We start from the raw sequence: 13076 nt of genomic DNA, 5'->3' as shown, positions 1-13076 counted from the left end.
CCCTTCCAACTCCTAACATTCTGTGATTAACAAGCCCCTTTTGTCTGTGTTTTAGGCTGAACCCGAAGAACGTGCATCAGCGGCCCACGGTAGCCCTGCTGTGCGGCCCCCACGTGAAGGGGGCCCAGGGCATCAGCTGTGGACGGCACCTCTCCAACCACGATGTCCACGTCATCCTTTTTCTACCCAACTTTGTTAAGATGCTGGAATCCATCACCAATGAGCTGAACCTTTTCAGCAAGACGCAAGGCCAGCAAGTGTCCAGTGTCAAAGGTGAGGAAGGAGCAGATCTGGGCAGTTCTGCTCGCAGACCTGTGCTGCTCAGCTCCCCGGTGCCTGCCCAGTCTGGTGGCACCATCTAGTGGCACTGCCATCGGTGTCTGGTGGGACAGCGTAGACTCAAGAGAGAGGTTTAACAGTGGAGCACTTGTAATGGCACAGATGCTTCCGGTATGAACAAATACGGAAGAGCTGCTGTATGGATCTGAGTCAGAGCAGCCGTTCTCTTGGCATAAGGGCCTGCCTTGTTTGGCACAGCGAAACTGCAAGTAAATGAGCAGTCAACTGCTGCTTCAAACCAAGCAGGCAGCTTTGCTGAACAAGACCCAGCAGCTGTCAACATTCAGATCTCTTTGTTTGCCCGAGAAGAAACTGATGCTCCGTCGTCTTCCGTGAGAGCGCTGGCTTCTGCTTGTCATTGCAGCAGCGGTAGTTGCAAACCTGAAAGGAAACCTAAGTTTCATTCAAATTTCTTGGGAGAAACAAATCTGGGAATTCGGGCGCTGCGCAGGGTTTTGTGTTGTGGCGGGGTGCAGGGCTGTGCTGGCTGAGCTACCTGCTCGTTACAAAAGAAGAGTCCTCGCCTTAAGGATTTTGTGGTCCATCAAGTGAGGGCAGTGAGCAGATGTGGTACAGGGCAGGTGAGGCTGATGGAGCTCAGTGGGGCGCAGAACTTTTAAATATCGGTGCTGGTGTCATTTGCAGGGCAGCAATAGCAACTGCTAAGGCCAGACATGGGGTATGCAGTGAGACTGGGAGAGCTGGAGGGGAAAAAATGGGCTGGCGATGCAAGGAGGGAGGGCACTGAGCTTTAGTTCATGGTTTCAGGCTGCTCATCAGGGCTCAGCGGCGTTTGCGTTTCTTTCAGATCTCCCAGATACCCCTGTGGACCTGGTGATCAACTGCCTGGATTGTCACGAAAATGCCTTTTTGAGAGATCAGCCTTGGTACAAAGCAGTTGTGGACTGGGCTAACCAGAACCGGGCCCCCGTCCTCAGCATAGACCCTCCGATAAACGAGATGGAGCAGGGCATTGATGCCAAGTGGTCGCTGGCTTTGGGCCTGCCCCTGCCTCTGGGTGAGAGGGCAGGGCGCGTGTACCTCTGTGACATTGGCATTCCCCAGAAGGTCTTTCAAGAAGTGGGAATAAACTACCACTCGCCCTTCGGCTGCAAATTCGTCATCCCCCTGCACTCCACTTAGAGCCCGTCCAGCCGCGTGGCTCTGAAGGGAGAGAAGAGAGGAGGAGGAGGAGGAGGAGATCTGTCAAATAAGCTGTCCAGTGGATCCTGACTTGTAAACTCGTGACGCCTTAAGGATGTGAGGTTCTGGAGTTTTCCTTTCCAGAAGAAACATTATTAAAAAAAAAAGGAATAATCATAAAATGAAACAAAAAAAAAAAAAGAAAAAGAGGAGGAAGCGAATGTTCCTGCAAAGCCGTTTTCATTCTCTTGTGCCATTGTATGAAGGAACGTGCAGGAAGGTGCTGGCTGTCCTCGGTGAAGGTGGCTGCTGTTGTCCAGGCCCGGCCAGGAGGCTGTTTAATGAGGGGTGTATGTGGAGGAGGTACGAGTGACGGGTGGTTTGGAGCTTGGAGCTGCGTTTCTTGGTCCTTGTGGGCGCGTAGACCCAGCAAGGACATCCTGATGGGAACACACCCCTTGACTGTGTAGAGGTACCTTCTGTTGCAGTCCCACCGGGTGGGAGGATTTGGGTTCGTTCCGTTGTTCTTTTTGTCTCCTCCCTCCCCTGTTTTGTGTTCCTGAAGGCGGTTGTAGCTTGCTCTCCCTCCTGGACCCTCAAGGAGAGCATTCCCTCTTTGGAGAGCTTGTGTCAAGGGCCAGAAGCTCTCTGGTCACACATGTTCTGGGAACACCGATGTGCTTAGCTCAGCCTTACTTATGTACTCCGTTGGCTTTTTGTTTGTTGGCTTAGTGGGCGAAGCCCAGGTCTGTGGGAGTGAGGTGTGTTTTGGAGGAGAACTTTTCCAGGATAGTTATTTGTTTTGGGTTTGTTTTGGTGTTTTGGTTTGGTTTTGGTTTCCTTTCCTTCTTTCTGGCACAGCGAGTGGCTGAATCAGGGAGAGGACGGTGAAGCGGGGCAGCATCACTCGGAGTTTGTTGCGTGGTGTGTGGTGCAGGTGATGTTTGGGTACGTTCCCCTGGTGTTGCCAGAATCTCTCCTGCACTTTGTGTGGGTTGGCAGTAGGTCATGGATCTGTTCATTCCCTTTGGGCTTGTGTGTGGGTACCCGGATGCTGGGAACCAGCTTGAGGAAGGACTTGGGTCCTCTTTGCCTGCAGGAGATGGCGTGGTGAGAGCTGCTGCACTCACGGAGGGGTACAGCAGGAGGTTCTCATCCAAATTAGTGTAGGGGATCTGCTCTGGGTGGTTTTAACTGCTCTAGTGCAGCTGGAAAGCATTGGGTGTTGTTTTCCTGTGTTCATTTTGTCAGCCCGATGCAGCCTCGGTGCAGTGGTTAGAGCAGGGCCAAGCTGAGAAGCCATCCGTGGGCTGGCTTTGGGAATCCAGCGTGCTCTCTGGAGGCTTTGTGTCCGAAGCTGGGCCTGGAGTGATGCAGGAGGTGCTGTAGAGGTGAGCTTGCTCCCTGCTTGCTGCCGATGCCATCAGTGTGGGCAGTGCTTGAAGCTCTGCTGCTCTTCTGGTACCTTCCTTGTCCCCAGGGACCGAATCCTTGCACAGACCCTGTGCTGGCAGCTGGGAGAGCTTCAGGCTGCTTTTTCTCCAGGGAAACCGGATCCCTTCTGAGGCCGAAGCGCAGGGATGCGTGGAAACGGTCACCTACTGATGTAGCTGTCGCTGGGCTCTCCTCAGCAGGCCGAGTCCCACTTAGCAAACCCACTGACCCACTTGCGCTCTGGGTGGTGAGGATTTACAGATTGTCTTTCATCCGCTTAGAACAGAGGCCAAGTGTATCAAAGGAGGAGGGAAGACACTTCCCACGCTGAAAGGAAGAAACTAATATTGCCTGGAAGCGTGGAGTGACAGGGGCAGCCCCAGGCCCTAAGGACGGGAGGTTGGCGAGCGCTGGGCTCGCCCCCGAGGTCTCCTCCCCTGCCAAACCGCCTGCACCTCACTGTATCTACCTCAGCAGGACAAAGGGCTCTGCCCCTTGGTGTCTGGACCCCTGGCTCCCCCAAACCTCCTTCCCTGCTGAGGGTTGAGTGGCTGCCCTCGAGCAGTTCCTCTCCCCTGGGACCGGTGAAGCCAAAGCGCCTGTTCCTCAGGCGAGCCCTGGTCCAGCTCGAACTGCAGTGGCATTTAAGAAGCTGTGGTTCTGACTGGGCCGCACTGGGGAGGGGTAGCGATGGGGTGGGTTATTTGAAATACAAGTGCGAGGCTTCCCTCTGCCTTTCTCAGGGTGTTTTTTTGGCTGGTTCAGCTTCATCTCATCTTTAGTCAGGCAGAGGAACAGCGGCTGGGTTGAGAAGGTGGCTGTCCCTTGGTTGTTGCTGTAGTACAGGGTTCTCTCCAGCCCTCTGATTGTCACTTTCCTTGCTCAAGACACTTGATAAGAGAACTTGCTGGTTCCATTTCTGCTTTCCTTGAAGCAGGCTGCAGGCTTTTCTTGCCCCTTCTGGGTTTGCCTGTTAAACTGTAGCTTGTTCACACTGCGCAGTGTAGACTCCTTCAAGGCTTCAGCACTGGGTCCTTTTCTTTAACCTCTGCACTGCTGTGCCACTGGCTGAAGTGCCCGGAAAGGCACCAAAGCAGGGTAAAAGATGTTTTGGCAGCTGGGATCAGGTCTGTGCTCACTGCTGCATGGCTCCAGGAAGCACCAAGTGCAGTTATAGGGTTCCTCATGTTTAAACAAAACAAGTGAGCAGCGTTGCACACCAGGAGGGTGCAAACCCACACACAAGGAAAGGGCTTTCCAGTCCCTACTTGTGCAGTGCGTAGGGCACAGGAGGCAGCATCGGGCAGTTAAATGTGACAGCGTGCGCCCTTTCTGGGGATGAGCACAGAGTTGGGTATTTGGCTGTACTTTTCCTCAGCCACAAAGGCTTACGTGAGGAAGTACTGGCTTCACCCACGTGAAATGCATCCTCGGTGCCAGTGTGAGCTCCTCTGGAGCACTCAAGACCCACAAAGGGGTCTGTGTCCCTTCTTGTTCCCCTTCCCCCATGTTGCCAGAGTTAACTGAAAGAATGGATCACTTTTTTTTTTTTAAACCTGTTTGTCTCTACCCACAACCTTGACCCCACCATGGGAACTGCTCGTGAGCGCTGCTCTGGTCACCAGCACATGAAGATCACTGCACTGGGTCACTGCTCGCTGTTCCATTTGCAACCTGATGTTTGTAACGACTCATTCTGTGATTCCTGCCACTACTGGGGGATGTCCTGAAATAAAGTGCAACTATTCATGTGTGTTCTTTGTGTGCAGCTATTTATTTGTCTATCCACCACAGCTGGAGGGAGGGCAGAGAGCAGGGAGAGCTCAGTCCACTCACCCTCACTTTTTACACTAGAAAAGATTCTTCCTGCTTTGTTTCCAGTTAAGGTTTCAACACCTCCACCTTCGTTTGCAGAAAAAGGCAAAGCTGAGAGTGAGAGAACCCTACACCTGCCTACGAGGGAAGTATCAAACAATAAGAAACACTTTATTTTAACTTTACAACATATAAATAGACAAATCTGTGCTTTCTGATGTAGCTTTTCTTCCCCTCCCCAGGGTCCTTGTCGCGGTGCCCAGGCCCCTCTGATCTCAGAGGGAAGAGAGTAACTGGGGCCGAACCACAGAGGCTGAACTGAATCCCGTATGTACAAATGCAGCTGTCATCTGCTCAGGTCCCGGCTGGCCCCTCGCCCGCACAGCATCCTTTCCTCTGCAGAGAGGCCAGCGAAGAAGGGATGCAGGAGGGCTTCCGAGAACGTGATCCTCCGGGAAGGGTCGAATTCCAACATCCTCCTCATCAAGTCAAAGAGCTGTGCGTGCTCCAGCGAGTCGTGCAGCATGTACGTCTGAAAGAGAGGGGCGGTGAGGAAACAGAGGGAGGGGTGCAGCACTCTGGCAGAACAGGGATTGAACCCTAATGGTGGCCATCTCCAAATTCCCCAGTTGTCTCCTGCTTTGGCCACGCCAATAAACTTCTGTTTCTGCAGATGAGAGCTTGGGGCTGCGTAAAAGCCAGTTCACTAAGGGAAATTCCCATCCCTAAGCCCTGCACCGCTGCTCTGGGGAAGGGAACGGAACCACAGTTCAGCCTTGCAACACAGCCGGCCCTCCACCAGCCCCAGAGCAGCACCTACCCGCAGGGGCTTGCAGTTTTCTTGGACATATCTCCCGTCAGATGTGTTCTCATCCCAGACCAGGTTCCCATTGTGGAAATACTTTTGTTTCCTGGGGAGAAAAGGCGGTGCTTCAGTGAGGCTGCTCATGGGACACGCTTCTAGTGTGTCTCTCGAGTTTATACCCATACAGCTAAAGGCCCAGTGTGAGGACAGAATCGGTATTGTCATCGGCCACAAAAATCGGACTGAGTTGAGGAAAAGGTTCTTACCGAGTTTTGTGGATCATGTGAGATGGAATTGGCCCAAGGATTTTTTCCATCATGACAAGATGCTCACGATTCTCGTGGGTCTGCAAAGGAAAAGAGCAGTGGGGCATGAAATCTGAACTCTGATCTGATGACAAAAGGTCTGTCCCCTGCACAGCTACAGGGGAAAAAGAGACAAGCCCCCATCTGGAATGGTGCAGCTCCTGTCCGCCTCTGCTTCCACTCCTGATTTTTCTTTTCTTCACAGACACAGCAAAGAAACCAGAAATGATCTGAACCTTGTCCTTCCAAACAAGGCACAAGTCCTCAAACTGTGAATCTTCCTGGGCTTATTTTCAAATCCAGCTTCTGATTTTTTTAGTGCCTGATCTGCATTTCCCTTCACCCGAGTCTGAGCCTTTTTAGAAACGAAGGATCCTCTTACAAGAATCGTACCTGGAAGAGCGTGAAGCCACGATAATATTCGAAGAGAATGCAGCCGGTACTCCAGACATCACATGGCTGTGCCCAGCCCAGCTCTGCAAAGAGAATCAAGTTAACTTTGCGCTCTCCCCGAGTCCCACCAGATTTCTACTTGTTCCTTGCTGAAACTGCAGGGGTTACACGAAGACAGACCTAGAAGTTATCTGTGCACTTTCCAGTGCTGCACGCTGGCAGAGAGTACTGTCAAGTCTCCCCCAGATGCTTCTGCTTCAGCTTATGCTGACTCCAAATTCCCTTGGAATTTGAACACTTCTTGAGTTTCACAGGCTGAGAATGAATCATTCAGGACCCTGGTGATGCAGCAATGCACGGAACAGGCTGTCCCCAAGAACTGGAGTGCACTCAACCTGGTTTTCCTCTAGACAGCGTCATCCTGGGACAACTCCGCCCACCCAAGACCCCCGAAATGCCAGCAGTTACTCACCCAGAATCACTTCTGGTGGACGGTAGTGCCGGGTAGCCACGATAGTGGTGTGGTGCTCGTGATCGAAGGTGGCGCTGCCGAAGTCTGCCACGCGTATGTTCGTGTTCCGAATGGATTTCTCCTCGCAGCTCTGCAAGCAAACGAGAAGTCCTCAGTGCTTCTAAGAGCTGGTTCAGGATTAAGCCAGGTTTTGAGAGAAGCCCTCTGACCCCAGAACTGCCATGTCTGTACTACTAATCAGAAGGATTGTAACTGTGAAGCTCTGAGCCCTTTACATCAGCGTTAAATAAAGCTGCTGAACACTCCACTTCGTGGACTGGGGCCACTGAAGAAGCCTTAAGGCTTTTTCAGAAGACATGGAAGGAAGAAGAGGCCCAACTTCCAGCTTGTTCCCACTAAAGAGCCTTTTAAGGCCCTGTGGGGCATGTATGGAGTTTCTGCAGGGAGGGAAAGGCACGCTATTCCTGGTCTGTTCTCTTCTCTGTTGGACGTAACTCACCTTTTTCTCATTGTACAGAGTGTCAAAATCTGAGTTGACAAACAGGATGTTTTCCGGCTTGAGGTCAGTGTGAGTCAGCTGGTTGTCATGTAAAACTGCACAGGTGGAGAGAGAGAGGAAAAAAAAGTGTAGGAACCACACACTTTGCACCTATACAACTCTGACACCTCCTCCCCAGCTCCCTCCCAACCCATTGTGGCGAGACATCCGTCTCCTAACAAGGCCGGCCCGTGGCAACTTACATCTCAAGGCATGGCAGAGCTGGTAGGCCATGTGCCGGATCTGAGGGAGAGGGTAGGGCTGGAAGTTATTCTCTTTCAGGAACTCGAAAGTGTTCTTGCCCAGGAGCTCGAAGGCGATGCACATGTGGCCGTGGAAGTTGAACCAGTCTGACATCAGGACACACAAGCTGCGCAGAAAGACATGAGGATGAATCAGCAGGCAGGGACTCGGCACAACTGTCATCCTCCCACTTTCTGGCTACTTCAGAAGTGGTTGGTGGAAAAGTTTGGGTTCATTTTTCCTCACTATGACCTGGCGTGTCACTTTTTAAGGGTTTTAAGTAAAAAAAAGAAAAGAAGTGTTCAGTAGAACCAGAGAGAGACTTCTGCTAAACCACAGAGGAACGAGACAGGTTTTCCCCCACATAAGAGGCAAGGTAGCCCTGTGTTTCTCTGGACATGGCCCAAGCAGAACGCTTGTCTGTAAGGAGGTGGTGCCGACAACCTAGGAGTCTTTTAGGAACTTACAATTTGTTCTCCTTGTCCTTCTCTTTGATTTTTTTCAGGACGTTAATTTCCAGCCTTGCTGCTTCTCGGTACTTCCCAACGTTTTTTATGATTTTCAGTGCCACCTGAGATTTGCCTCTGTAAGGGAAGAGAGAAAAGGATGGAGTCAGAGAAAAAGCCTACGTACACACGTCCTAAATCCACAGAGAGAGGGCGCATCCCAGTTACTGCGGTTACGTTTTCATGTGTTAAAAAGGCCTGGTCATGTCTAGGTGCCAACAAAGCTCTCGAGGTCTGCCAAAGACTTATGCTGCGTGACCAGGAGTTAAGCACCCACATGGAAATTTGAAGGGAAAGGCTTCAATCTGCGAGCACACCACCTCCTAATGCAGCAGTCCCTAAGGTCACTGTGCCTCCAGCAGCCACCTCCCCTCTCCAACTGTGCCAGGGAGGTTTCTGGGGAGGCAGGAGAGCCCAGCAGCTCCTCTACTGAGCTGACCCCATGGCTCAGAGCCTGACAAAAGGTCAGGAAGAGAACAGGGGTCAAGTGTAATCGCAGAAAAGGTTAAAAAAATAACAGAGAAGTACCCTGGCAGATTAAGAGGTCACTTTCCCCAGCTGCCTGGCCCGTCCCTCAGCTGGAGTTTGCTGCTTATGTGCAAACTAAACTAAGTCTCCCGCTTCCCTCACCACATCAGCCTACAGACTCAGGGGGGCTGAGATATGAACCAGGCCCCTTTCCACAAGAAATAACAGCTACCGAAGTGACAAGTGGTGGGTGACAACAGTTTGGTCCAGCAGCCTAAGCCTGTGCAAAAGCGGCAGCGTTAACCCCATCCCACTTGCGAGCGCGTGGCGCAAAGGCCACAAGAGTCATCTGGAAAGGAAAGGCGCCCACCTGGCATGGTCCACGCACTCCACCACTTTGCCAAAAGTGCCTTCGCCAAGGCTGCCGACAATTTCATCTAGGAGAGAAGACAGGAGGGGATGTGAACTTCGGAGGCTTGGCGAGAGCTGAGGTCCTGCAATTTCACAGCAATAAAATGTCAAAGCAAATAAATAAAAAAAAATATAAATCTCTCACTGCTACACTCTTTAAAACTCTACTGTCTGCCTCAGGCAATTTACTGGTCACTCCATTTATAAGCAATAAAACACTAGAGACCCCTCCAGTACAATAACGAGAGATCTCGTCTAACACGGGGATAGAAAGTAGAGAGGTAAAGTTTTACGAAAGGTGGCTGTACATCGCTCTTGAAGCCAATCGCCGATCCTGCACACCAGGTGGCCTTCCTTGTCATCTTCCACGCTCCTGCTGCGCTTACTGCTCTGTTGGCTTCTCTGTACGCACCGCCCCCCGAAACGGCATACGACCAAGCGCGCACAGCGGGCAGTTCCGAGCGGCAGGATTTGTGGTGTTGTCATTCAAAGGTGGAGGTGACGGTGCGGCGGTGGTTGGATTTTCCAGATCCCAGCATTTCATAAGGCACACAGCATATATAACGATAGGGATATTGCAAGGGACACGTCAAGACACAAACTAACTTCAAAACAGAAAAGTAATCAACAGCTACAGGTACGTAATGAAAACTTGCTCGTTAGCTACGGCCTCTGGTGCCGCCGCCGCCTCTTAGGCGGAAAAAACGCCCCCCTCTTCTCTGAAGGGAAGCAGCAGCTGGGAAGCTCCAGTGTTGGCACCACCGTCCCCCACAGAGGCGCAGCTCCCTCCGCGGCACCGGAGGACGCTGCCAGAGGCACGGGAAGAAGGAGGGCTTTGCCAGAAGGACGTCATTTTCTCCGCTGGCAAGCGTGACGAAGGGTACGCGAGCTGTCAGTTTGGACAAGCTGTCCAGTAGAAGCCAGCGTAGCAGTTGTCCCTCTGCGTTCTGCACCTCGGTTACTAAGTCACCGGCTACCCAGAGACGTGTCCTGCCCCACCTCTGAACCAGCCCGTCCCTTCCCCACAGGGCCAACCGCCACAGCGATCCTAAATCCGTACGCCTGACCGGCTGCAAACAGATCTGGCATTCGGACAGAATTTAAAGCCTGGGAGAACTTTAGGACCGGGACAGTGAAATGAAGCTCCAGGGAGCGTTTCAGACCAGGCGCCCGCTGAAGGTCTGAGGTCACGTTCACCCCTGCTACTGCTGGCTTCTACTGGAAAACCAGCCGAACGTTCCCGAAAGGACCCAGGGTCCACAAAGCAAGCTGCCCTAATTCCTCACCTTTCCTATTCAGCCTTAAAAATAGTTACAATCTCTGCAGCCAAAGAAATTACTACAAAGCTCCACATTTCTGCGCCCGAGCTTCTCTTCCGTCGCCCCTCACCCCCCCCAGCTAGTCCAAAATAACAAGCTACAATGAAACCCCACAAAGTCAGCTGAAACAGAGCAGAAGGCAGAGAGGACAGGTGGGACCCGAAAGGATTTAGCTCACGCGCCAGCCCAAACCTGCGCACCCTTCACCACCGCACGCACACGTGCCGAGCGCACTGCGGCGTTTTCGTCACAAACCTGGCTCTTTTCTAAAGCTAAAATTAAAAAGTCAACTGGAAAGAAAGAAGAGGAAAGGACAGACTGTCAGAAGTTCCCAGCCGTGCAGATGTCCACTGTAACTGCAGGGATCAGGACTCGGTCATTTAATTGCGATAACATTTAAAAGCAAAACACTTGGGAAGGATGGAAGCGTTCCTTACAGGGGAGCAGCGGTGAAGCAGAGACATTTGCTCTGATACCTCACAACACTTCCAGGCTATTCCTAGTCTGGGACCAGCTTCCCTTCCAAGTTCCAAATATTCCCTGTTAATCTGCTACATTCCAGGGTGGAAAATGGGGAAGTTTTCAGAGAAGCTGAAATCCACTTGTGTGGAAACAGGCGAAGAGGACACGTGCACACCCTCGGAAGGTGGAAGCCATTCTCTAAGCACAGCGGGACCGGTGTTAGTAACAGCTGGGGAGAGCCAGGCTGCTCCATCCCATCTGAGGGGGGGTCCTGGCACTAAGTCAAATCACGGGCAGGCTCCGTACCCCTGCTGCATCCCTCTCCCCTCCCCAAAAAGCAGCAGCAGCAGCAGCACACAGAAGCGAAGCCCTGGCTGTGTCTAAAGCCGAACGATGCCCCATCTCCGGCAGCCGGGCTGGCCCACGGCCAAGGTTCACCCTGGGCAGCCGTCACGTGGGCGCCAGTCGAAGCTTTCCCTGATCCCCTCCCCGGCCGTAAAGAACACAGTTTAATTTCCTCACGTATTAAGGCTACGGGGGCTGGACTAGTAAAGAAAAAGAAAAACCAAACAATAGCTACAAATGCTTCCCACTTCACAAGACACAGATCTGGGACTGTACGTTCCACGTAATGAAAACAAACACAAAAAAAAAGGGGATCAGAGGTTACTCACCCAGTGTTCCGAGCTGAAAGGAGGCAAGAACGGTTAAAAACCTCAACAATCCTGAACTCATCCTGGATGTTACTCACCGAGGAGGCACTGCTACAAGACCTGGTCCTGCGTTTCCGGCAGTAATGCTGATGTCTCTTTGGACGGTGCTGCTCTCGGCCTCTGGATCGCCGCCAGTTTCGCGAGCGGGTCGAGTAATAGTCCTCTCCAAAAGACGGGCTTCGCTCTTCAAATCTGTAGGTGTCACTGTCCCGCCTGTACCTCCTGTGATAAGGCATCCTGTCATGGCTGTGGCACAAAAAAAAACCCCAACGTGTTTAGAAGCCTGGAAAAGCACAGAAGGCAAAGTGCCGCGGAAACCGAGCGCTCTTGCTCGCGGTCTGTGGTGGGAGGGAAGCAACAGCGAGCGTCCTGGCTTCAATCCACCCCTCTGCTGCAGCTCAAGCGCTGGCCACCTCTCAGATGACAGGGAGAAGGTTTGCAGGAGGAAATGGTGTGGGACTCCTGCATTTCAAAACCACCCGCTTCCAGCTCGAGCCGAGCCACCTCTGCCGCTGGGCACAACTGTTTTTCTAACATTGTTTCTCCTCCCTTGGGAAGATCTCTCATTAGTTCTTACACAAACGAGATCTGAAGGCAGCAGCGATGCCCGTCACCACCCCAGGGGAGGCTGGAGTCCCCTGAACACCAAGCCTTTGGTGTGCACTCTCCCACCGGCTCAACAGATCGTTAGCAAGAGCCAGGAGGAAAATCAGGCCGAAACGTGCGTCAGGTAGCTGTGGTTTGCTTCTGCCCCTAAGTGCGATGAAACCAGCTCCTGCTCCAAGTCAAGCTGCGTTTTTGGGGAGATGTTACAGATCAGAAATAAAAACAGCGCTGGCTTTTCAGTGATAAACAGCAGCGTTTTGGGTGATAAACCTTGCTGACAGCTGAAGGGACGGCTTCTCCCACCGAGACCTCGCCACAGCTGCTTCAGTCTGCAAACAGGAGCTTTGGTCGGATGTGCCTCTCTGCTTTGGCAATGATTAGCTCCTCTGCTGGCAGCTTAATGGGGACTGTGCGTGGTGGTTCATCTCCTTCAGATCAAGGCTAAAATCTCACACCGCCTGCCAAGCCAGCAGTGGTTCCAGGTTACCACTGAACTCTCCAAAACACCAAATAAAACTCCAAAGGCTCAGTGCTGACACCGCTGTTCAACTCCAAACACACCTTTGTGAAGTCGCAGTGTGTACTGATAGAGAGGAGTCAGAAAAAACCTGAAATCCAGAGGAGAGCCCCAAACCTGTGAGCCTGACACTAAAGGGGTAAGAAGATTTTCACCCAGCAGATCCCTGTTTCCATCCCAACCCCTCCTCTGTCACCCATCAGAGGAAAGAACGGCAAAGCCCACTGCACGCCTCAGCCACGTTTCACAACCTGCTTCCTTCGAGGAAATAAAAGCCAGGCTCAGGAGAGAAGTTCAGCGTAGACCATTTCAGGAATTTAACGATGGACTCAGCTCCAGCCCAGTTCAACCAGCAGAACTGCACCAGCGCTGGTAGCACTGAGGACCACCAGCCTCTGTGGCTCGCACACCCCAACCACCTCTGCTGCAGAGCCCTCCCCGCAGCTCCCGTTAGCAGGGACCTTACCCACCGCACTTCCAGTGCCTAACTGTCCCCAAGGAAATGCTGAACAAAGGTAAAATCCAGAGCTGAAACAGGAGAGGTTGGTTAGCGATGTTCACAGAATCACAGAATCACTGGGTTGGAA

General features: G+C 52.3%; 2 protein-coding genes across 2 annotated transcripts; one reads left to right on the top strand and one right to left on the bottom strand.

The window, feature by feature from the left end:
• Positions 1-55: 55 nt before the first annotated feature.
• EDC3 (enhancer of mRNA decapping 3) lies at positions 56-1773 on the top strand (the record flags this gene model as incomplete). Its single annotated transcript, XM_010183040.1, has 2 exons — positions 56-273; positions 1148-1773. Coding segments are annotated over 2 exons (553 nt in total), but the record flags the coding sequence as incomplete, so codon positions are not given.
• Positions 1774-4872: 3099 nt separating this feature from the next.
• CLK3 (CDC-like kinase 3) lies at positions 4873-11608 on the bottom strand. The gene is made up of 11 exons (XM_010183039.1): positions 11405-11608; positions 9181-9274; positions 8832-8898; positions 7955-8071; positions 7448-7614; positions 7206-7300; positions 6707-6836; positions 6235-6317; positions 5803-5882; positions 5552-5642; positions 4873-5263 (listed from the first exon to the last, which is right to left on the bottom strand). Exons 1-11 carry the CDS (start codon positions 11600-11602, stop codon positions 5078-5080), a joined length of 1308 nt encoding a protein of 435 aa, XP_010181341.1. The 5' UTR covers positions 11603-11608; the 3' UTR covers positions 4873-5077.
• Between the last annotated feature and the right edge of the window lie 1468 nt (positions 11609-13076).

Source organism: Mesitornis unicolor, unplaced genomic scaffold (genome assembly GCF_000695765.1).
Source record: "Mesitornis unicolor isolate BGI_N332 unplaced genomic scaffold, ASM69576v1 scaffold45024, whole genome shotgun sequence".
NCBI classification, from domain to species: Eukaryota; Metazoa; Chordata; class Aves; order Mesitornithiformes; family Mesitornithidae; genus Mesitornis; species Mesitornis unicolor.
This window is presented reverse-complemented; position numbering and strand designations above follow the sequence as displayed.